General features: G+C 39.9%; 1 protein-coding gene across 3 annotated transcripts in view; it reads left to right on the top strand.

The window, feature by feature from the left end:
* Slc9a2 (solute carrier family 9 member A2) overlaps nucleotides 1-20,812 on the top strand; it is an 85,180-nt gene extending 64,368 nt beyond the window's left edge. The window contains exons 6-13 of one of the 3 annotated variants that reach the window (XM_078028736.1): nucleotides 3,467-3,556; nucleotides 4,100-4,170; nucleotides 9,959-10,120; nucleotides 13,353-13,449; nucleotides 15,212-15,343; nucleotides 16,940-17,030; nucleotides 17,573-17,611; nucleotides 18,325-20,812. In XM_078028736.1, the coding sequence (XP_077884862.1) occupies nucleotides 3,467-3,556; nucleotides 4,100-4,170; nucleotides 9,959-10,120; nucleotides 13,353-13,449; nucleotides 15,212-15,343; nucleotides 16,940-17,030; nucleotides 17,573-17,611; nucleotides 18,325-18,695 (1,053 nt within the window). In that variant the 3' untranslated portion in view covers nucleotides 18,696-20,812. Of the gene's footprint in view, nucleotides 1-3,466; nucleotides 3,557-4,099; nucleotides 4,171-9,958; nucleotides 10,121-13,352; nucleotides 13,450-15,211; nucleotides 15,344-16,939; nucleotides 17,031-17,569; nucleotides 17,612-18,324 lie in introns of all 3 variants that reach the window. The other 2 variants (XM_040270828.2, XM_005338492.5) reach the window with 2 other exon arrangements.
* The last annotated feature ends 3,936 nt before the right edge of the window (nucleotides 20,813-24,748 follow it).

Below are 24,748 nucleotides of genomic sequence, written 5' to 3'. Positions count from 1 at the left end.
TCATTTTAACCACACAACAGGTTTTTTTTCCCCTTTCTTTCTTTCTCCATCACATTAATGTGAGCAGAGGAATGTAGAGTAGGAGGAAAGCAGAGACAGAACGAGAGGAAAAACAAATCTCACCTCCCTATTATTCTCCCTGCACTGCTGCCCGGTGAGTCTCACAGTTTATCCTGCCTGTAAGGTATGATGTCGACTGTGCTAAAGCCAGATGAACAGGAGAAAATTTAACTTACCTTTCTAAGCCTTATCAAATTGCTCTCCAGTTGACTTAACTAAAAATGTTCCACGGTGATCAAATAAGGTGCTTTGTCAAAGGTTACCTATGTTTTGTGTTTGTGTGTGTTTGTATTTCTCTCTCTTCCTCCCAACCAGAGATCCTGGTTCCTAGACTATAACAGTCAGCTTAGCTAAAAGTGGCATCCACAAATGCCGTGTCTTCTGCCTCCATTGCACTGAAGGAGGAAGGAAAGGAAGAGGGGAGAGAAGGCAACATACCGTGACAACTGTAAATTATTCAAGGAGATGGGGCAGATATTAAAAGGAACTCTACACAAGCTCACATTTGTATGCTTATTAATGATAAACTTAACTATGTCATACTTCAAGAAACCTGAGTTGATCTGGGTGGTATCCACACTTCCTTCTTGGAGTTGATGAGCTGTGACTTATTCAATTAGCACATTGACTTCCAGATTATCTGTCTAGTGGAAGGAAGCAATGTGAGGACTGGGACTGGACATGGGCCCTGTCTTTCTTTATATATATATATTGGGGGGTACCATGGATTGAACTCAGGGACAATTAACCCCAGGCATTTTGTATTTTATTAGAGACAGAGTCTCACTGAGTTGCTTAGCACCTCGCTTTTGCTGAAGCTGGCTTTGAACTCTTGATCCTCCTGACTCAGCCTCCCCAGCTGCTGGGATGAAAGGTGTGCGCCACTGTACCCAATGATATTTTTCCACATTTCTTATTGGTGCATTACAGTTGTACATATGGTGGGATTTGTTGCTCCATATTTATATGTGCACACCTTATCTTTTTTTTATTTATTCTCTGTATTTCCAAACACTGGACACTCACTTGTTCTTTACTAACTGAACACTGACAGGGAGACAAACATGGGAAGCGGCAGTTAGTGTAGAAGATATTGTACAAGTTTCAAAGTTGCCTGCATTCTCCTGACTTTTCCTTGAATTATTATCACGCAAGTGGCCTTTTGGAATATGCAACTCAGCGATCTCAGCCATCTCTGAAAGCCACAGATTTAGACCCATTTTAATTTACATAAATTAAAAATGACAGAACATGTGTTGATTGGAAACTGTTATTACTTCCTGTTACTGCAAAGTGGTGGACTGGAATACAAGGAGAACACAAATTGCCAAATTTGGCCAAGGTCACTTTGCCTTTCAGAAAGTTGAAATGAAAGTAAGATGAAAAATGTCCAGAGCTGGATGGATGGAACAAAACCTAGGACCTCCCTTTAAAAGTGGGTGTGTGCTGGGTGTGGTGGTGCCCACCTATAATCCCACATCTCGGGAGGGAGGCTGAAGTGGAGGATTACCTGTTCAAAGCCAGCCTCAGCAACTTAGTGAGGCCCTGAGCAACTTACTGAGACCCTGTCTCAAAATAAAACAAATAATAATTTAAAAAACGAGCTGGGGATGTGCCTCAGTGGTTAAGTGCCCCTGGGTTCAATCCCTGCTCTCCCCCAGCCCCCGCAAAAAAAAAAAAAAAAAAAAGAAAGTTGTGTGTATGTGTGTTTACATTGTCAAATGCATTCTTAAAGACGTGGACTTTTAAGAAAGAAACCAAAATGCTATGGATTAGACCTTATTGTATCTTCCACTCCTCTCCCGCAAACTCAGCATTTCTTCCTGTTCTCTACCCATGGAGCAAGACCCTAAGCAGACTTCTTGCACCCCCTCTCTCACTGCCTCCCCAACTGCCCTACTTTGGTGCCTTGTCACATACTTTTAGGTTTATTGGCTAGTGATTCATTCTGCATCTGTAAATTCCCCCCTCACCCTCCTTTTTCTACAATTTTCTGATTTCATTTACTCTTTCAGGTTAATTTAAAATCAATTTCTCAAATTCTGTTAAAAATCCTTGTCAATATAGTATTGGAATTACATTGCATAAACATGATAATTGAGAAGCAATTTGTCATCAGAATTTTGTGATCCTATCTAGGAACTGTATATGTCTTTTTTTTTACACTCAAATCTTTCAAATCCTTTAAATGTTATAGTTTGCTTCATAAGAGTTTATGTGTTTGTTATAGGGTTCATGTGTATCCAAATCTATATTCACAGACATGCACACATACTCATGTATCTAATGTGTATCTAATGTGTGTGTGTGTGTGTTTACTATCTATATAATATACTAATATATTTAACATATTATTGTATACTAACATGTCCTGGTTATACCATATACTTTTTTTTTCATTGCTGTTACATATTCTTTTATATCTTTAAATAAGTATATGGAATGGATCGTGCAAGTTCATTTTATATTCATCACTTTTTAAATCTTATCTTCATTTTTTGGACAGAAAAGTAGATCACCCTCTATGGCGACAAAAGTCTTCCCACCTACCCCTTCCTTGCCTGTTCTTGTTGAATGGACTGGGACATGCAGAGCTGTGCTGAATGGCAGACAGGGAGCTCTCTCATGGAAATGCTTTTACTGTTCTATCATTAATTGAGATATTCGCTGTCACACTGTGGTAGAAAACTTTGGACACATTAGAGAATTTCTTTTTCTTGTTTTGGTTTACTGAAGAGCTGATTATTCTTTCCGTTTCGCAAATTCATTCATGAACATGCCCAGATTTACTTCATGCTCCTCACCAGTGCTGGCCCTTGGCCTCCCTGAGGTCACTGCTTGGAGACACTTCAACACTCCTGTGGAGCGCTTCTCCGTATGAAGCTTTCCTTGACCTCTGGCCTGTGTTCTCTTTCTCATTCCTCTTGTCCCTGCTTTAGTTGCTGTTGGATAGATCTGACTTTGTATTAGACTCCAAAGTCTCAGAGCTGAGCTACTGAAGTGTTAATCACTGTGTTCCAAATGTCCAAGCCCCTGGCATGGATGCAGTAGGAACTTAGTTAAAATTGTCTTGATAAATAAGCAAATGAAAGAATTGTTGAAGTTTTTCTGTGGACCATACAAGAAGTAGGTGATTCTTCCAAACTGGATCATACTCTAGTATTCTTAGAATCATTGTCATTTCTTCCATTTTAATCTATTCTTTTGTGTTAGGACATGGTCTTCCAAAAGTAAGCCAGCTGTCAAAAAGGAAGAAAAAATTAACAAAATGTTCCGTTTAGTTTATTTTTTTAATTGTGGCAGCAAAATACATTTTGTTATTGGTCATCAAAATTTAGGAGGAGTTGTTATTGAATTTTTAATTTTATTTTATAAGAAGGTTCACATAATGTTTTTTTCTTTGTAGGGGATAACCATCCGGCCACTGGTGGAGTTCCTTGATGTCAAGAGATCGAATAAGAAGCAGCAGGCTGTCAGTGAAGAGATCCACTGCCGGGTAGGTGCTGATGAAGTGTGACACTCACATGAACAAAGAAAGAAATATTCGAATCATTAAAACAACTTGACACCCCATTGCTCATTTGCAGAAGAAAGGAATGGCCGCGGGTGCCAGGCTGGAGCAGGTCTGCGTGGGAGCATCATAGTAATCATAATCCCACGATGGCATCTCCAAGCCAGCTTGCTAAACTCCTGTATCAACAGAGGGCGCAAGAAACTCCCTCTTTACTTCCTTCAGTCTAAAAATGTTTCTGCACACTTTTTACCATTTTGACAATTCTTGCCATTTTTCATATTTTTCAAACTTATGAACAAACTCTTATGATGGTCAAAATAATTGAGATAGTAATTGCTGAATATTGATATAACCAACATCTCCTCTAATTGGAAGTCAAATTGTTGGTTGTATTGCTTTCAGAAAAATAAACCGACAATAAGAAACCACAACTGTTAGGGTCATTGCAGTTGAGTCATGATTATAAATTAAAAATTGCTGACTTCAGGTAATAGCTAATCAATGAGCCTGCTTTTTCTGTTTTAGTTTTTTGATCATGTGAAGACTGGCATTGAAGACGTTTGTGGACATTGGGGTCACAACTTTTGGAGAGACAAGTAAGGTCATGAGTCATTGTGTTATGAAATGGCTCTGGGTCACTCTGGAAGCAGAATATTTTGACTTGTGTCAATATTCAGGGTTGCAGATATTTATTATATTGTGCATGGTGTGTCCTTTCAGATAAAATTCAACTCTAACAGATGTGGAATAATAGGTAATAATAGCTTAAACAAAGTAGATGCTGGTTTCTCTTATATCAGTTGCCAGAGGTGGGCTATTAATAGATGAGTTCCACTCCGGAGTTTCCTCAGGATCCTTTTGACCAGCTGAGACACCAAAAGTGGCCTCTATTTGCACATTTGCTTATTGGACAAGAATTGGTACTTTGGTATCAGCTATTCTAGACTGCATAAAGAAAGAAAGAGCACGTCTGCTATCTGACTCCTCAACAGAGCTATCAGAAGCTGTCACAATTTCTATTCTTTTTCTCAAATGGTTAGGACCCTGGTGTATGGCCATTCCTCTGTAAAGGAGGCTGAGTTTTGCAGGCGATTTGTTAATAATAGGAGTTACTGCTAGGTCTGAAGGTTGGCCCCTATAATAACAGTGACTGGAGAGGTTGAGGAAATAGGATCATGAATTTGAGGCCAGCCTTAGTAAGATCTTGTTGCAAAATAAAAAATGACATGATCTGGTGACATAGCTCAGTGGTAATGTGCCCCCTCAGTTTACTGTCCAAACAACAGGGTTTCTGTTTCCGCCATTCAGCCACACAGTGAGACTTTGTTGAATGCAGAGATTTAGAGCACCTAGGATGTAAATAAACTAGTAGAAATCACAAAGATTTAAATATTTTAAAGGCTTCAATTAGATGAAAGATTGCATATGTTTCTGTCTGTCACACACATACCCACATGCATGCATGCACACAGAGTTGACTTTTTTGTAAATGGTTCTGTGGTGGATTTATAGTCCTGTCTTCATAGTTCTTATAGTTGTAGTGGAAAGGTAGACTAGCCCGGCAGAATTAGACTGATGCAGTAGTTTAAATTGAAAAGCAGAGACATGGGGGTCACGAAGTACCGATGAGTCGTGACAGCAGAGCGGGGGAGAGTGGGGTCCAGGAGCCAGCCCAGGTGTGTGGCCTCCCCTCTGCACATATGGTGCCACCAGGATGGATGCTTCCAGCAGCCACGCCTGGAGAGCTCACCGCATGGATCTGACAATGTTATAAGTTGGCACCTTTCTTCATAGAGCAGTTTGTGGAGCATTTATGAGCATATCGCTGGCTAGATAAGACTTTTGAAGGAAGTATCATGGAATCTGGATCCTGAAGACAGAAGAAAAAGATTCTAAACTGTATTTGGAGGATCTCTCTTGCCTTTTCCTTCTGAATTTGCTAACAAAACTTTCTTTCCACTACTAACTTACATAAAGTTCGTCAACCTGCCCATGTACACAATTTAACATCAGAGAATTTTTGAGACTTTGTTTGCTCACCTGTGCTGGCAGGATATTGGCTGGGGCCTCTAAAAGTTTGCAACATAATAGAGACAATAAAACAGCCACTTAGTAAACAGGGGTGTGTGTGTGTGTGTGTGTGTGTGTGTGTGTGTGTGTGTGTATGGAGAGAGAGAGAGAGAGAGAGAGAGAGAGAGAGAGAGAGAGAGAGAGAGAGAGAGAGAAGAGTCAGAGACGTGATCATTAAGTAATACAATGAACTGTAAAGACTGCAGAACAACCTTTACAAGGTTTGCAGTTCTGTTTACTAATGTAGAAAAGTCCCCTGGGCTTTGCCTTAGTTCATAAATAAAAGATAGTTTATGTGTGAGGAGAGTGCCCCGTTAGCCACAGGGGAGCACAGGGTAATAAAATAAAGCAAACTACCATCTACATTGTAAAAACAGGCAGGAAAAAAGCCATTTCTCCCGGGAAACATTCACGACTTCAGAGGCCAGAGGTGAACCAGAAAACTTGCCCCATCTGCCCCACGTCTCTCTACCCGAGCCTGCTTCTCATCTGGGGGACCATCCTCACGTACATGGGTCCTTGCTTGGGCCCAGCCAGAGAACCTGACTTTCCTCTCTCCCTGCTCTATTGTTTTTGTAACCTTGCCTCTTTTCCACCAAGTGTCCCCCCTTCTACCCAACCATTCTTTTCCCTTTCTCTAGAATCCTATCAGTAATCTCCCGAGGAGGTGAGTGAGAGGTGTCACCCAGAACAGTTAGGATCTCACCAAAAGTGACGATTGGGCTCTCCGTTCCCACCACTCCTGCCTGCCTGAGGGGGAAGCAAGTAGACATGAGTAGGCATCAGGTCAGCAGCCCGCTGGGCACTGGAAAGATGGACACTGTGATGGTGAGGGTTTGGGCTGGAACTCAGGCAAAGGAATGCCAGAGGAAGTCCCTGTGTCCTGTTTTTGGGCAGAGACACTGTCTCTGGGTCCACAAGGTCATCCCAGGCAGACATCCCCAGGCAGCCAGGCTATGGACAGTGAGTGCCCAGGACAGCCCAGCCAACTGGCTCCTGTCTGGAAAGTAAAGTTTCTCCTTCTCTAACACTTTTCTCAGCAGTGAATAGACCTCATTTAATAATTTTGTAAGCATTTATAGATTTCCTTGCACAATTATTCCCAGGTAAATTTCAAATGATGTTCTGGATTGTCGTATATATACCTGTGCGTCTCAGGCAGGACAAAGAAGTAGGTGGGTACGGGAGAGGGGGTGCTAAAACAGGTTATTTTTAATACTGTGCTCAGAGTTCGTCTCTCAAAAAATATATAATTATTTATTTGACTAAAAAGGACATACACAAATAAGTGATTGTTCCAGGCATGTTGGGTTTCTTTCTTTTTCCTCCAAAGACCTTATGCTTTGGATTTCTAGTGGTCCTGGCAGAGAGTTCGTGAGGTCTTTGATCCTTTGGGAATGAAATGGAAGGGTTACTCAGTGGACACATTACTAAGACTTAGCAAAAGGGCTCTCATGATGGTGAAAGAGAACACCTATGTATAACTTGGCAGATAAATGAAAGAAGCAGAAATGAAGAGAGAGAGAGAGAAAATACACAATCTCTGCACAGCATAGATCAAATGCCATTGTCCTCAATGTTTGTCCTTCCTTTTGCTTATCTCCAGAGAAAAAGCTAAAACAATAATAACAATAAAAGAAGTTCAAGATGCGGTGCTGCTGTCAGGAATCCTGGCTCCATGGGCCTAGCATGAAATTCAAAATAAACTGGGAAACAGTGGACGCTCTCTTCAGTGTGGTGGCCAGTCAGTACCAAAGCCCATTCAGGATGGCTTCCCTTTCCCTATTGAGAGCCCTCCAGTATTTAGAAGAAAGGACCAGTGCCAAGAACGTGGGGTTAACATTTGTTCCTTTCATGGCACAGGTGTGCCTATAAACCTCCTTGGGTTTATGGTGATCACCGTAACACATGTATTTCTTTCTCAACGAACATTTATTGCAGGCTGCTTTACTTACATGCTGGCCTAATAATGTTGCTCAACAAACCATGCCATAATACATCTACTCAAAACGGCCTTCACTTATTGTTACAGTGCATGAGTCACAAGACTGTGAGTCGGCTGGTCTGGGTTTGGGCTGTGCTGATCTGGGCTGGTCTTGCTCAGGCTGCAGGGGTTTGGCTGATGGTCAGCTGATCCTGGCTACCCGTGCCTGGTGTGACAGGGGTGGGTTGACTCTGGCTCACTCATGTGATCGCACCTTTGTGCCACTCTGCACACATGTTCCCGTGAGGCCTGTGGAAGCACAGGATGCAGGCTTCAGTGTGTAAGCCCCATCTGAAGGCTCCTCTTCCCTCCTCATGTGCTAACAGCCCATTCATCAAAAGGAATGATATTATTGAGTCCAGTACCTGGAAGCAGGCAGGGCATGTCACCTAGCCATGGCAGGATGACATTTCAGGTAAGATGGCAGAGAATGTGAACACAAGGAAACACTGGGACCAAATGACCTATTATACCTCATCAATAGTGTGCCAGACGCTATTCTAAGTACAGGTGATACAGGAGAAGACAAAAGTCCCCGTGTGTATAGATCTTATATTCTAGTGCCAAGAGATAGAAAATAAGATAAAGAAATTACTTATCTTGTTAGAAAGATAAGTAATAAATGCTCAGAGGTGCACACCCAGATTTTGGAAGGCCTCCTAGGCCATGGTGCTTTTATTCAAGTGAGAAGTCATACTGTTTGACTGACATTCCAACAGGAGCGTCCTGTCTTCTGTGTTGAGAATAGGCCCTAGGACCAGGAGGCGATCACACCGATTAGGTAAAATAATTCAGTATGAGCGTCCAGTGAAAGAGGACTTGGACCGTGGTACTGGCGTTAGAAGTGGTGAGAGGTTGTTGGATTCTCTAAGTATTTTGATGCAGATCAACAGAAATTATTGCCTGCGTGGATGTGGAATAATATTGCCCTGCACCTGCTACATGGTTAAGTGGCTCCAACAACAGAAATGAGTTTTCTTACTGTTCTGGGGTGGTGCCTTGTGAGGACAGGGTTGCTCCAGGAATCTCCTTGACTTGCAGATGAAGTTGTTCTCCCTGACTCTTCACCTTGTCTTCCCTCTGCATGCAACTATGTCCAAATGTCCTCTTCTTATAAGGACACCTGTCGTATTGGATTAGAGCCCACCCTAGTAACTTCACTTTAACTTAATTGTGGTTGGAAAGACCCTATCCCCAGATTCCATCACATTCAGATAAACTAGGAATTCAACATATGAATTTTTGGTTGGGCACAATTAAGCCCATACTATGGAATATCATAGAAGAATTAAAGATGACACCAGTTTTGGACCCAGTGGAGTTACTCTTATCCAAGATTGGGAGGATTGTGGGAGATGGGTTCAGTTTCAACATGTCAAGTATGAGGTGCCTGTTAGACCCTTAACCAGTGATGTCTGTCCCCAGATACCTGAAGAACTCATTCATACACCCTCCAAGTCTCTCCTCAATGGTGATTTTCTCTATAGAGCCTTCCTATCCATCTTTTTATAATTGAACACTTACTTAACCAGTAAACAGGGGAATGTTCACGTCTGGGTTTAGGGAAAGAGGTTGGAGCTGGAGAGATGAATTATGGAGTCTTGAATATAGAGGTGTTTTTGTGAAAAGGCATGAAACTGAGCAAGATGCCCAGGGGAAGTAGACCAAGGATGGACCCCTAGGGACATTCCTACCTTGAGAAGTCAGAAAGAAGGCAAGGAACCAACAGAAGAAGCCAAGAAGGAGGTAGGAGGCACCTGGGGTGTAGTATACTGGGAGCCAGATGGAAACCATGTGTTGAGCAGGTGAGGCCAGGAAGGATGAGACTGCCAGCTGGCCACTGGATTTCACTGTGGGGTTCACTGATGACTTCTGTGACAGCAGCTTCCATGGAGTGTTGGAGGCAAAAAGCCTGGCTTGTGACTCCTCCATGATCACAGCAGAGGAAGTGGCAATAGCAAGTCTGGATAACACATTTGCTGAAAGAGGAAGCAGGAGAATGTTAAAGGGATAAATATGTATAGATATACATACACATATATTTAATCTTTAGTGAGTAGTAGATATATGTCTGTATGTTCTGGTCATATACAAAACTATCCATGTACAAGTTTAGGTATTATGTAGATATTTGTGTGCATACATACACATGAGTATAGTACATGTGTTTTATACACACATATATACCAGCATACATCTATAAAAATAGACATTAAGATCAGATTAGCTAAATGCGGCTAATGATTTTTACCTGGGAGTTTTTTAATTTGTTTGTTTTGTCAGTCAGTGCAGTTTTCACTAATTGAAAATTTGACTTTCTTTATTTACAGGTTTAAGAAATTTGATGACAAATACCTTCGGAAGCTTTTGATTCGGGAAAACCAACCCAAGTCAAGCATTGTGTCCTTATATAAAAAGCTGGAAATAAAACATGCTATTGAGATGGCAGAGACTGGAATGATAAGTACTGTCCCCTCTTTTGCATCCCTAAAGTAAGTATGGTTTTTGTGAATAAAAGTTACTAGTACTGAATATGCTTTGATAGTTTTTTTGAAACCAATCATTATTTTTTAAAAACTGGCCTGCATTCCATTGGGATGCTGTAAGATCTCCTAGGAGATTCTGATTAAAATGTAAAAGCTAGAAATGTGTCATGTTTTAAGTTACATTAGGCTATATTTTATGCTATCCTACTTTAGAGTTGATGAGCCAGGAAATGCTGTCATGTTCAGGATGTTTATGCCTTTATTACATTTGCTTTGGGAAATTAAAGTCCCCTTAGCCCAAATTGTAAAGTGAAATTATTTTAATCTGTGCTATATTTGCTACTATAAATATGCGTGTACTAACATAGATATTTCATTATAGATTACTCAATCATAGTTGAAAGTTTGGGAAGAATAATAGTGGACATTTGGTGCAGTGGTTCTGAACACATTGGAGACATCTTGGGAGTCTTTAAATAATAAAGATGGCTGGGTCCCACTCCCAACCAATTATATCAGAATCTCTGGTGCTGAGCTCAGGTCTAGGTATATTTAAAAGTTCTCCAGATGTTTCTAATATTCAGGTGGGGTTGAGATCCACTAATCTAGTTTGTCTCCCTAATTTTAAAAACAAGGAAGTTCAGACCCAGCATGGAGAAGAGACTTTCCTTTCAATCATCACCAGCAGAACCATGAATACAGTCACACTTGGCAAATGAGGTTATTTCATCCTATCAACATCATTCCTTTTCTATCACAGAGGTGATAGAAATTATAGGTTCCCACTGATTTCTTCTGATGTAGATGAGCTTGAAACTCATTTGAACTAAATTTCATGTAATTAAGAGCTAACTATGAGGAAGTTGAAGTGAAAGAGGAAGAAGACCACATAATATCCAACCACAGAAATTATGATTTTTACCAGGTCTCTAAGCCTCCTTTAAAATTATGGGAGCTTACACCTGGCACAATGATGCACTCCTGTAATCCCAGCAACTTGGGAGGCTGAGACAGGAGGATCACAAGTTTAAGGCCAGCTTCAACAAATTAGCAAGACCTGTCTTGAAATCAAAATAGAAAGGGCTGGGGGTGTTGTGTAGTAGTATATTTAACCCCCATGAATGCAAAAAAGCAAAAAATAAATTATGGGAGTTTACATGGTTCAGAATAAAAAGGAGTGAACATGAGGTCTCAGAAGTATGGTATTACATTTCATCAGAAACAACCCGGTGCCAAACAGTAGAATGCCTAACTTAGAGCTTCAGCTCTGTGAGTATTTTGCTTTGTGATCTTGAGCTGGTCTCTTGAGCTTGAGATTCTTCAAAAAAAAAAAAAAATAGAATTGGGTTTAGATTGGATCTTTAAGGACCCTTCTAGCTTTACATGTTTAGGTATTTTTATTTATTAATTTATTTTGTACTGAGGATTGAACTCAGGGGCACTTAACCACTGAGGCATATCCCCAGCCATTTTTTTTTTTTGTATTTTATTTAGAGACAGGGTCTCATTGAATTGCTTAGCATCTTGCTAGGTTGCTGAGACTGGCATTGAACTTGTTATCCTCCTGCCTTGGCCTCTGGAGCTGCTGGGATTACAGCAACGCTCCACTGTGCCTGGCTTTTATGATCTTTCTTAAACACTATTCCATTTACAGTTACAGCAAGGAACTCAGTAAAACAGCTTTATAAAAGAGCCATGATTTTTGTGATCTCAGATGAGGGGCATCTCAGTTTTCCTTTCTGAGAATAGTTCATTTTGAAATTGGTAATCAGTAGGGTAATGGTGAGGATTAAAATTAGAGAATAGGTAGAAAAATGTATGGCCTGTTGCATAATGGGACAGATAAATGGGTGCCATACTGACCCTTCTACTTCTCCCAAAATATTTTCTCTAAAGGAAAATAGACTCAATCAGGGAGGTAAAAAGAAATAGCATTTTTGGCAATCATGGATGGTGTATCGATGGATCAAATAATCATCTAAGAGCAACTAGAAAAAAGGACAAGATGTATTTTTAAAATTTTCTTGGAAGCTGGAGAGTACCACTGTGGTGAGCAATCTCTCAGTCAAGAGACCAAGAGAAATCCAAAAAGATGGAACTGGCATTTGGGGGCATTTTCCTTCTGAGGTTATCTTTTAATTATAGGGAAGGTGTCTGAAAGTCTCAGAGGTAAATACAGGTTTGCAAGAGTAGTTGGCCTTAGAAAGTAAGATTGGAATTCAGGACCTAACAAGGAGGAGGAGTTCTTACCCCACTAAAGGGTGTTACTTCCAGAGTCCTTTACCCATCACCAGAAAAAGTCACAACTGTTATCAGAAAATTAACACAAAACTTTGTTTTGTGTGCCTTTACGTATAAAGATACCTTGTTTAATATCTATTGTTAATTCATTAATACTTAACTCATAGAAACTGGAGTATAACTCAGGTGTGAATAAATCTCATTTAAAGATTTTTTCCAAAGGTAATCATCACTGCCTTTTCGTGTTTAGGAACACTAGGTAGCACTTCATATGACAGTTTAATTAGTGAAATCACCATTAAGCAGCATACAAGTGTTTAATTAGTGAAATCACCATTAAGCAGCATACAAGTGTTACTTAGTGACAAAACGTAGCCAAACAGACTGTAATGGGAGCATTATTTACAATACAAGAAGAAGAAGTGAAGAAACAGAATGTTACCTTGTTCAACATCATCTGAAAATGTGTGGAGGGTCTCAAATTCTGCCTCTCTACAAAATATTGGTATTAAGTTTACAGGTAAACTTTAGTGAGTTAGGAGAATTCGCAAATATGGAATCCTCAAATAATGAGAATTGATTGTATTTACATACATACTATAAACAGCATGTTCACAAATATTTATAGTGAGCTATTTGAAATATGAAGCCTTAGAAAAATACAGTTTATTAGATTTCTGTTGGAAAAACCAATTCTGGTATTACTTTATAGAGTGATAGAAATCATAAAATGACAGCATTACAAACCATTATAGATTTTCTTTCTTAAAATATAATTGCATGAATAGACTGAAAACTTGCACACATTTGAACTTGTCATGAATGTTTTGGGCACTAAAAACTTTTAGAATTTTAGATTATTTTCAAAGTTGAATATTCCCAAGTGTTATTCTTTAAGATTCTTCTTTAGAAGCATGGTGTTATATCTCTAAGGAAGAAAATGAGTGATGCTGATATCTGTTGAAAGACGGAATATTCTTTTTCCAAATGTTCACAGTGATTTCCGTGAAGAAAAAATAAGGAAGCTCACGCCTGGTGAAATGGATGAAATTCGAGAAATATTATCCAGGAATCTGTATCAAATCCGTCAGAGAGTGAGATCATTTATTTATTTATCTACTTGTGTTTGGCTAAAAATGTCCCTTAATTTCTTACGTCTGCCTCAGTGGGTCCCAGGCTGGGCATCTCCTCTTATCTCAGATCCCGTTCACTGCACCCCGATCTGGTCCGGGTCCCACCATCCTCTGGGACACGTAGCTAAAGCTTTCAGGCCTTCTGCTACTGGAGTCTTGGAGATAAGAAATACACACTGAACAGGTGTGGAGCAATGAGTTGATAGATTTTTTTTTTTAAGGAAACAGCGTTATCCCTTGGATTTCTAAATGTATTGGATCCTCCTTGTTACCCGTGAGGTGCTCTTGTTCCCGTCCTTTGTTGTATCTCTCAAGTTGCTTCTCTCACTGAGTTTCCATTGCTGACACCCAGTTCCACTGGAGGGAGGGCTGATGATGTTGGTGATGTTTAGAGAGCGGGTACAATTTGCCAAGTCTCACTTCAGCACCTTGCTTTGGTCAATCCCTTTATTCCCATAACAATCGATAGGTGTTGCTAACATCTCTACTACACAGATGAAAAAATAAACCAAGGCACAGCGAGTCGAACCTGGGCCACACAGGCTTGCCAAGGGTCTTCCTCATTCCTCTGGGGGCCATGCCTGCAGCTCCTTAGTCAGGGCCTCCTTGAAGGCTGCCTTTGTTCTAGGTGCATCCGTGAAACCATCTTTTACGGCAGCATTATCCTGTTGAAAGTGACGCAAAACAGTAGTCGTGGCTTCTTGGGTACAATATTTTTTCAGAACTTAGGGTCTCTATTTTTAAGCTCTACCAGGCACCCCAGAGGGTGTGGAGTGACAGGTTCAGTCCTCCTCTTGGCCTGTGTGGTTCCCACCCTCTTGATCTTCCCATGTGGACATGTCCTGATTCCTGTCACCTGATTCATAGCCTCGAATCAAATTAAGTTTTTTCCCCCCGGAAAAAACACCATATTATTCCCAGTCCTGCCCTTCGATGAGATAGAACTAGGTGTCAGTGATTTGGGCACTTAATTTTATATATTTTTTTCTTTTTTTGCTACACTTAGATGCCCAACTAGTTTGTAAGCACCTCAATGCAGCAGACAAGATTAGTCTTACTCCATGTCACCTTTGCATGTCTCCACGGGGCCTGACATTGTTCTGGACACAGGGATATTCTCATGAAGTACATGTCAATTCTACCAGGAAATGAACTTCCTTAATAATTATGATTTACTTCAAGAAACATATTTCTGTGTAGCCTATGAAACTAAAAACAGATGACTTGGACATCCCTAGTTTAGAAATTTCACTCTTCCACAAACTGGAACATGACAATTCCTGGTGGTGTTAACAACTTCTCAATGTGACAACCTAGTTGAATAAAGGATCAGTTGTGAAGTTAATAGAAAGGACATGGCACCACCAAGTGGCTCAAGGTAGTTTGTTTTTATACCAGTAATTCCTGTCCAATAGAGAATGTGTGAAAATGATCTTTCTCCCCCCTAGCTTTGGTGGTGGCTGAGCTAATGCAAGGCAATCGAAGATAGACAGGGGCTCTTCGCAAATTCAGTCATTTTTCTAATTTTGAAAGATCACACTTTGCAATGAAAAGCTTTCTTCACTGACTTTTATGAAAGACTGAATTCTTCCAGGACTTTAATTTTGTTTTGTTCAGTCTGCATGGAAGTTGTTACTGAGGTGTAAATCCCCACCAGTGCGGTAACGTTTTGAAATTTTCATCCGTCTTTTGGTAAAGTGTCACTTGTGTGTTTTCATTTCAGACTTTGTCGTACAACAGACACAACTTGACAGCAGACACCAGCGAGAGACAAGCCAAAGAGATTCTGATCCGCCGCAGGCACAGTTTGCGGGAAAGCATCAGGAAAGACAACAGCTTGAATCGAGAGCGCAGGGTAATTGATATGGTGTCTCTGTGTGCAGAAGGCTTCCAGGGGTGGAGCCAATCAGCCCATGGAGTCGTTGACTCTTTTGATTGGATGACTGCTGAGGACTGACTCCCAGGAATTCAGGGGCAAAATTAATTATAAAAATATTTCTCCATGTGCAGTGGCATGCACCTGCGGTCCCAGCTACTCAGAAGGATGGGTTGAATCCACAGGGATTCAAGGCCAGTCTGAGCAACATATTGAGACCTTTCAAGAGAGAGAGAGAGAGAGAGAGAGAGAGAGAGAGAGAGAGAGAGAGAGAGAGAAAAGAAAGAGAAAATGACAATAATAAAGTCTCTTCCAATGTTTCTTGAACACCTATTACATGAAGACACTGTTACAGGCATAGGCACAGGGAATATATTAGTGAACAAAATTTACAAAGACTCTTATTCTTGTAAGATTTCTAGTACCCTAGCGGAGAACACCAGGAATAGAATCAAAGTAGATTATTTGTTATGCTCAAAGGTGATGATGGATAGATACATAGAGATAAGATGATACAGGGATTAGACAGTCAGTTTTCAATTTTAATCAGAATGGCTAAGCCAGGCTTCTGTGACTGGAAAATGGTATGATTTGAAGCCATAGAACAAAGGGCATTTTTTTCCTGAGACATTGGTGGTTCGGCAGTTTTGGTACAAGAACATCATAGAGTGTACTTACACAAACTAAGGTGGCTAAAATGTCACTAGGCAATATAATCTTAAGGATCAGTGTCACCGATGGGATCGACACTTGACCAAAATGTTATTATGTGGAACATGACTGTATTTGAGCTTTCTGGGGGCAGGTGGCCTAGATGCAAGGGGCAGAAGCTGGGCAAGCCCATGCGTTCACTGGGGAACTTCAGGAAGCCTGGAGAGGCTGGGGACATGAGCGGTCACAGCGCAGTCAGCAGCAGTCCAGTTGGTTCGGGTCCTTGCCAATAGATATGAAAGCCATTTTAAAATGTTCTGATCATTTATTAACATGACAGGCATTACGTCTTATTTTTAATAATAAATATTCAATATTGGGTCACCAGAGATTAAAATGATTATGTGTGAATAAGGAGATTTATCTTTTTTTTTCCACAAAAAAATGTAATGTCAATTAAAGGTTAATTACACAACCTGAAGGAAATCTGAAGACTGTAGCATTCAGAAGTTCAATAAATGAGATTTTGGAACATTTTTTGTTCTATCATTTTCAAGATTTGTTAAAGTAAATAAAACTTAAATAATGCCACACATTTTATATACTTTCTTCCCCATACGGATAGGTTTTAAGTCTTTCTGGTAATATCTCATAAATAGGTGTTCCTGTAGATTTTCTTTAAGAAGAATAAGTGGTTTTCTCATCTTATGAGAAATGGTCCCATTAGTTCTATTTTATTAGCATGGTTTGGGAAGGAATCTGGTTACTTAAAAGTACAATACTTAGAGCTCCTCAAAAGTAACTTTGGAATGAAGAATTAAGATTTTATTTTAAAACCAAGTTTTGCGATAAAAGTTTCGACTTCTAGTATTACAATAAATACCATATATGTAATCTAAACAAGGTTTTCTATTTTTCTTACAGGCTTCCACTTCAACATCCAGATATTTATCCTTACCCAAAAATACAAAGCTTCCAGAAAAGCTACAAAAGAAAAAGAATATTTCTAATGCAGGTAATGAATATAACTGGAGCAGAAATACTTTAGATTCATTTACTAATGCTTATAAAATAGAGAAATTTTCCTGCTGCTTTTCTTCATTAAAGATGAGTTCCATCATTTTAAAGTATAAAATAATAACAGTGACCTTTTATTAGCCTTTTTGATTTGCATCAGTTATAAATATTTCAATTACTTATCTTCCATAATGATTCCTTGATATAGTAATATCAAATATTGTCACTATGGAGTTATTGAGCAGGTCAATAGAAAGCTGCAGGTCTGAAAATGTGTGTTTAGTTTTACAATAATTCTAATATATTTTCATAGAGGCAACTGCATATTTTACTTCTGACTGCAGTTGTTAAAGCTTTCTCACAAGGTCTGATATCTCTTTATTTGATGGTAATCTTTATGTAGACCCCCCAAAAGCTATTGTCTTTGAATCCCAAAAGTAGATTAGGATTCCGTGTTATTCAAGTGTGGGATGTAACAATAATTAAAAACCCTTTGCTCTTTTTTTTTTTTCCTGCTTGTTTGTTTAATTAACCAAGAAGAGGAAAGTCTAAGGATTGCTGGTGATAATGGAGGGCGAGGTGAGAAATGAGAAGGGAGGGTAGGGGAAGACAAGGCCGCAGGACTGTGTGTGTCCATGGGCTGTGGTACCCCTGTGTCCTGCAAAGATGTTCTAGGATCCTAAGAATCAGCTTAGAGCCAGCAGCTCATCCTCTCAACCATCCTACCCACCAAACTCTAGCACAGGAATCTCCTCCTAATCCTGCCTCCTGGGATTAGTTGAGAAAGTGCATATCAATGATTGGGTCCTTCATGGAAATGGAAAGGAAACCAGCAGAACTGTGCCTGAGATCCTAGAAGGAGGGAAAGATCTTCATACCAGCAGGTGGCGATCAGACTGCTAACTGCCAGTGGGGGGATTGAGCCCAGAGGGGCCATCCCTAGGGTGCCTGGGAGCACATCATCACCACTGGCCAGAGGACCTTAGCTGGAATTCCAGCTCCAGTGCTTTCTGTTAACCCAGTTACTCCATTTGTAAACTGGGTGAGCATGGGGATTAACAGAGTGGTGCATATTAAAATGCTTATGATGATGCCACGCCTGGCAGAATGAGCCTAGTGGACAGGAGTGCGCTCAGGTGACCCAGATAGGACCTTAAGCTTTCTGACGTCCCCCCTTCTCCCAGGGGCCCAGGGAGCATTAGTTGCCCGACCCACTGAGGTACCGAGGTCACTTGTGACACCCCCTACCCCTCTGAAATGCCGGCTCACGCTGTCCTTTTGCTCTGTGCCAGATGGCAACAGCAGCGACTCGGACGTGGACACCGGGACCACCGCGCTGAATTTGCAGCCCCGATCCAGGCGCTTCTTGCCGGAACAGTTCTCCAAGAAAGCCTGCCAGCCCTATAAGATGGAATGGAAGAACGAGGTGGACGGAGATTCTGGCCGAGGGCAGCCCGGCCCGTCGCCCGCACCCCGCAGCAAAGAGGGGGGCACCCAGACGCCGGGCGTCCTGCGCCAGCCCCTCCTCTCCAAGGACGGCTTCGGCCGGGGCAGGGAAGACAGTTTGACTGAAGACGTGCCACCCAGGCCTCCTCCCAGGCTGGTCCGCAGGGCCTCGGAACCTGGAAACCAGAAAGCCCGATTCGGGAGTGAAAAGCCCTGATGGAAATGGCCCAGGCGGAATCCCTTTCAAATCCTCCATCTGAATGCTGTCTTTGGATGGTAGAGTCAAGAGTGATTGATGGGAAGGATGTTTATCCCAAGGAGGGGGACATCAAAGAAAGTTCAGTCCCACAAAAATCTCTTCTGTGACTTGTGGCTTGCAAATTGTACTCGAGATGCAAGACTAGACTGAAGGAAAAAAAAAAAAGTGTGCCTTTAAAAATCGAACTTGAACAACAGAACTTGGAAATTTTAACACACCCTTGTTGGTGGAAATTTTAATATATTACATGTATGCCTCAAATTTTATTTATGAAAAAAATATATATATATGTCCGTAGTGGGTCAGTTTTTAAGTGAACGGCACTAAAAGTTCCTAGAGCATCTTTCTGAGGGTTAGTGGTCAGTTTCTAAAGGGTGAATCCTAAGCTCAGGTAGAGGCCTCTCCCTGTGCTGAGAGCGAAGCTGTTGGACCTGTTGGTAAAGGAGGAGCAAAGCCCCAAACTGAGGCATCTCATGACTCATGAATTGGGAACACAATCAAGTGTGGTCTAGTCTCTACCCCACACTCTTGTGAAACAATCAGAGTTACTGTTCTTAATTGTTCATCTGTGTACCATGTGTTTGGGGGTGGCATATAAGTTCCAGGTACCCTTCTTTTTTGATATTTTTGATGGTGCAAAGAGAAATTCTGCCAGGGACAAAATCAGCCTGTTGTATTTGGTGGATTTGGTGGCAGCTGTTTAGAAGCCCCACCCTGGAAGCGCTCCTGTGGCCAATGGTAAGGAGATAGGGTAGCACCTGCTTATCTTTAGGTGGTGAGTTTTACATTGTGCAATACTGGGAGGAGGATGAAGATGATTCCTTTCACATCCATCTATGGCCACCTGCTTTAATAGAATTTTCCTATAGAACATTCTAGAATTTGGAGTCCAGGTCAAGGAGACAAAGATGAATGTTTATAAAAACAGTATTCTAATGTTTCATAGATTGGTAAGATTCCAGGCTTTGACTTTTGTTCAGGAAGCACTTTGGAGAATGTGGGCATCCTATTTTTTATTTTTCCTTTTTTGCACTAATCTATAATTTACCTCTTCACTTTCAGTAATGCAATGACTCAAATTCTTCATATACAATTGGATTCTACTCATTGGAGTACTTTTTAGAAGTAGGGCAAAAGGAAGTGGAATGTGATCATTAAGGAATATTTAAATCTCTGTCTCTTAAACTGCAGATTTTATTGAATTGTCAGTTTTTTTTTTTCCCCTGAATAATCCCTCTTTAAAATTTACCTGTGACAAGACTCTACATTTCTGGGCTTAGATATTAAATGAAGCCATTCATATACTTTCTTGGTTTCAGATTAGAAACTTTCCACACCCAGCAAAGGGTACAAGTAGCCAAAGTATGACAGGGGGAGGAACATCACTAAATTAAACAGAAAGAGACAGTCCTCAGCAGCCCTTCTGCAGCCCCTCCTCCACCCCCATCAACATGGAGAAAACTTCTTTCCTTGTTTCTTATGTTCTAAAATCTGGGAATACTGCAGGGGGCTTACATGAGACAGGGAGGAGGGTACAGAAGGGTCAAGTTTGTAAGAGCACAAGTCTTTCCCAGCAAACCTAGGCTGGTCAGTGGAAAGCAATGGACAAGGCAATCGGAAAGCCACAAGCCTAGGACTCTGTGCCAAAAATCTGAATTTTAAATGAAAATATTAATATCAAATATACATTCCTTCTACTGAAAAGAAATTTGAAAGGATGCAGAATTTTTATTATAGAAATGTAACTCATCAAGAGATGTGATGTGTATTTTTGAGAATGCCAAGGGTGAATTTTCAGAATACTTAATTTTTGAAATCTGCAAAAGAAGGTAGAAATTTAAAATGACCTTTAAAAATAAATGTCCTGGTTTCTATGTTCATGAACATTATACTTGAGTTTAATTTTCTGGAATGAAGGAGAAAACATGAAAAAAAGTAAAAGTCAAATAAAGAGTTTGAACGATATTGTATAGATTTCTGGAAAAGAGTACTGGAGTAATTTTATCTTAATTATTATCTGTTTAATTATTTTTATTCATTGAATGGGAAAGGCAATAAAAATAAATTTGACTTCAGCTTTTTCTCTAACTTTTTATTTTTAGGGTGGGTAGTTTTTGAATTTTAGCCTCTGAAAGGAGATAATATGGACATGAGCCCTTGTCAATACCACACCACTTAACTTCTAGAGTGTAGAAACAGCCCCAGTCCTTTGTAAATGACTCCCTTAGTTCAAACAATGCCTGATCCAAAGTTCCAACATGTCTGTAGCATTTGGATAGGTTTTCTCTGTGTGTTGTAACAAAATTTTTGAACTATCTATAGATAGTGAAAAGTCAGGGCTTAATGCTCTCTATATAAAGCTAAGGGGTGACTGTTGAGAATAGTTATGCCAGCCACGAAGCTAGAATCAGCACCAAAATCTGTAAAGTATGTGTCTTGTGTCTGTGGATGGATGAAATTTCAACTTTTGCTAATATGAGGGGTTGCCATCTTACCAAGACGTTGGGTGTTTGTGCACATAAAGAGGATAGAGAAACACAGTTACTGAGCAAATTTTGTACTGCCTGCCCACGAATCATGTTGATGTTAAAACTGGCTTTCATAATCAATGACGAGAACTAATATTTTGGGTAATTCTGAGCATGCATTGGAATTTATTCTTTAAAGAGTGTTTGAAAAGATGATTTTGTCCAAATGAAGTAGCTGCTCACATTATCAGGCTGGGGCTAGAACACTCTTCAATTGTGGGTTTCAGGGCACCCTGAGAATGCCAAAATCTGCCAATGTTCAAGTACCTTATAATTAATGGCAAAGTGTTTGTATACAAACCTGCACGCATTCTCCTGTATGCTTTAAGCCATCTCCAGCTTACTTACAGACCTCATACAATGTAAATACTGCACCAATTGTTGTTATACTGTATTGTTTTTAAGGTATAGTGACAAAATCTACTGGTTCAATACAGATTTTTTTTTTTTAATATTTTCTACCCAGAGTTGGTTGAATCTGTGGGATGTGGCACACGCAGGCAGCCATGAAGTGGGCAGGCTTTGCTTTTCTCCCTGAAAGCTTAGGACCCAGAACCAGGCTGATGACCCCCATTTTCATTTTATGTTTTCTTCATTTTTAGAACAAAGTATGTGTATAGCTCATTGCTACTTTCTAACCCACTTTTCAACCAAGCCCTTTTTTCCATTTCTTTCCAAAGAAAGCAGGAATTCCATTTGGCTGTGTGGCAGTCACCATGACTCTTTGTTCCTGGTAAAGGACACTTTCTTTCAGAATTCCTGATGTCATCCACTTTACATCTAGCTGAGGCCCTCAAACCAGCTCAAGGAACATAACCTCGTTTTTGTTTTGGGGGGGTTTGTGTGTGTGTGTGTGTGTGTGTGTGTGTGTGTGTTTCTGTAATGTTACACAGGTGTATCTTTTTAAAAATCTTTTTTTTTCTTCTAATTTTCTGCCATTTTTCAATTAAAAATTTTTCTACCTACCTCTAAGCAGAGTTGATATACTTTGGTTCAGTTCTCTTACCTTTTCTTCTGAGTCTAGAGTTAACTACCCAGAAAGTGGATAATCACATTTTAAATCTGCATAGCACGTGGATCATTTTGAGCAGCTCAAAACCTACTTCAAGTCTGTGCAGGATGTTACAGAGGCTTCCTGGGAATCTGCATCCTCATACTGCAGAACGCTAGAAACACTGCTCCAGGAGATACCAGGCAGATGGAGTGAAAGAGACAGGAGCGGTGACTTTTCTTAATTTTTTAACTCAGGGACAAAATAAATATTCAAATTTTTTCTCCTTCATTGACTCCTGTTGAGTCATAAATATGACTGGTAACTAAATCTCTAATTTAAATGAGATTCTTTACATCCAATTATAGTTTAGCTCTGCTTGCCAAACCAAACTTTTGTATAAGTACACTGATAAAGGAAATCTTCCTCAGTTTCTGTGAAAATTTTTGCATAAGTTTAAATATAAAATTACATGTAAACATTTGATTAATCCATCATGGAGAAAATAATATATCATAAGAAATAGAGCAGTCCTATAAATTCCAATTTTTATATTGATGTGTCAAATCACTCTCATTCATAATAAACGGGGTCATGATGGGTGGAACTCATGGAAGTTAAGAATTTTAGAGTATTAAAAAACTTCAATTCTGTTAGTTCCAAATACATATATCGGGCTGGGGATGTGGCTCAAGTGGTAGCGTACTCGCCTGTCATGCGTGCGGCCTCGGTTCAATCCTCAGCACCACATACAAACTAAGATGTTGTGTCCGCCGAACACTAAAAAATAAATATTAAAAAAATTCTCCCTCTCACTCTATCTCTTTTAAAAAAATGCATATATCTCAAGAAGCTAACAACAATCTGATTAGAGGAGTACACATTTAATAGACCCATTAATTTTCAACATGTAAATAGAACCTTGTAATTTAAAGATAACATATGCTCTGAGATATTGAACACTGCCTTCCCAAGACAACCCAAACCTAAAACAAAACAAACAAAAAAAACCCCAAAAAACAAATCTAATGTCAATCATTGTCCTACAAATTGATTTTCATATTATGCAGAGGTATGTATCCACCAAAGTTAGATTTTCAGTAACACACAGACTTGGGCATCTGAATAATAAATGTGCTATATTTATATTGCCTCTTACATTACTGTTGGACATCTATAAGTTCTTACCTTTAGCTACCATGTTATTTTGAGCAGCAGTTGCCACTTGGTATACTGTCAAAATTTTATTAATTCCCAACAGATGGCATGATGAAGGCACTTTGATGGTGACCCAGAGAAAACACGCTTGTCTCTGACATCTCAGACCAACATGGCCAGAAGATGCAGTCTGTGAGCCAGGCCTGTGCCTCAGCCGAATGGAACGAATTACTGAAGGAAAACATGTACCCAGTGACATGTATGCATACCCACAGGGACCAGGCCACAGAGCACATTGATGACACTGGGCTAAGGTACTTCATGTGCCTTCAATTTCATTAAATGAACTTGAGACAGGTTTGGGTAGTCCATCTATCACATCAAAAAGTTATTCTCAGTTTAGATAAGAGTTTGAGACTGAGCTACACAAAATGGAATATAGCAGCACTCTTTCCTTTTGAAGTGTTACTTTGTAGAGCATCAGTTACTCTTGGCCAACCTAGATCTAGAAATATTACGTGGAGAATTTTAGAAACAAACAACTCATAGTTTCAGATTTATATCATTCCGAATAGTGTTATTACATGGAAAATTCCAGAAATAAACAATAAGTTTTAAATGCATATCATTTTGAGTAGTGTGATGAAATTCTGCACTACCTCAGTTTATCTCATCTGGGATGTGAATCCACACCATACATGCTGCCCAACTGTGAGCAGTTGCCATCTTGGTTATCAGATATACTGCCACAGTACTGCAGTGTTTGTGTTCAAGTAACCCTTATTTTACTTACTTCTGGTGCCAAAGCCCAAGAGTAGCGAGACTAGCAATTTAGACACCAAAGGGAACCTGTAAAGTGCCTCCTTTAGGTAAAAGGGTGAAAGTATTCAACTTAGAAAACAAAAAAAGTCATAAACAGATTGCTAAGATCTACAGTCAGAACAAACCTTCTGTGAAATTGTGAAGAAGGAAGAAGAAATGCCTGCTACTTTTGCTGATGTAGCTCCATCATGGACACCAAGCATGATAAGTGCTTAGTTTAGATGGAATAATATTAAACTTACATATGTTTAGGAAAAAAAAAAACAGGACATATAGTGTTTAGTACTAACCATGGTTTTAGGCATCTTCTCGGGTCTTGAGATCAATGTCAAGGCCTGAAGTGATTTTTTTATAAGCCTGAAGGAAGGGTATATCCTATCCATGTTGTAAATTGCAAACATTAATAAGTATTTTAACTATTTTTTCCCTCCAGAGTATGCTTTGCAAAAAAGAATTTTATTCCTCAAGATGTAATATACTGTTAATCAAGATTGACAAAAATATAATTCTTT

This window comes from Ictidomys tridecemlineatus, chromosome 12 (genome assembly GCF_052094955.1).
Source record: "Ictidomys tridecemlineatus isolate mIctTri1 chromosome 12, mIctTri1.hap1, whole genome shotgun sequence".
Classification (NCBI taxonomy): Eukaryota; Metazoa; Chordata; class Mammalia; order Rodentia; family Sciuridae; genus Ictidomys; species Ictidomys tridecemlineatus.
Note: the sequence above shows the minus strand (reverse complement) of the source record. Positions and strands in the feature narration are given on the sequence as shown.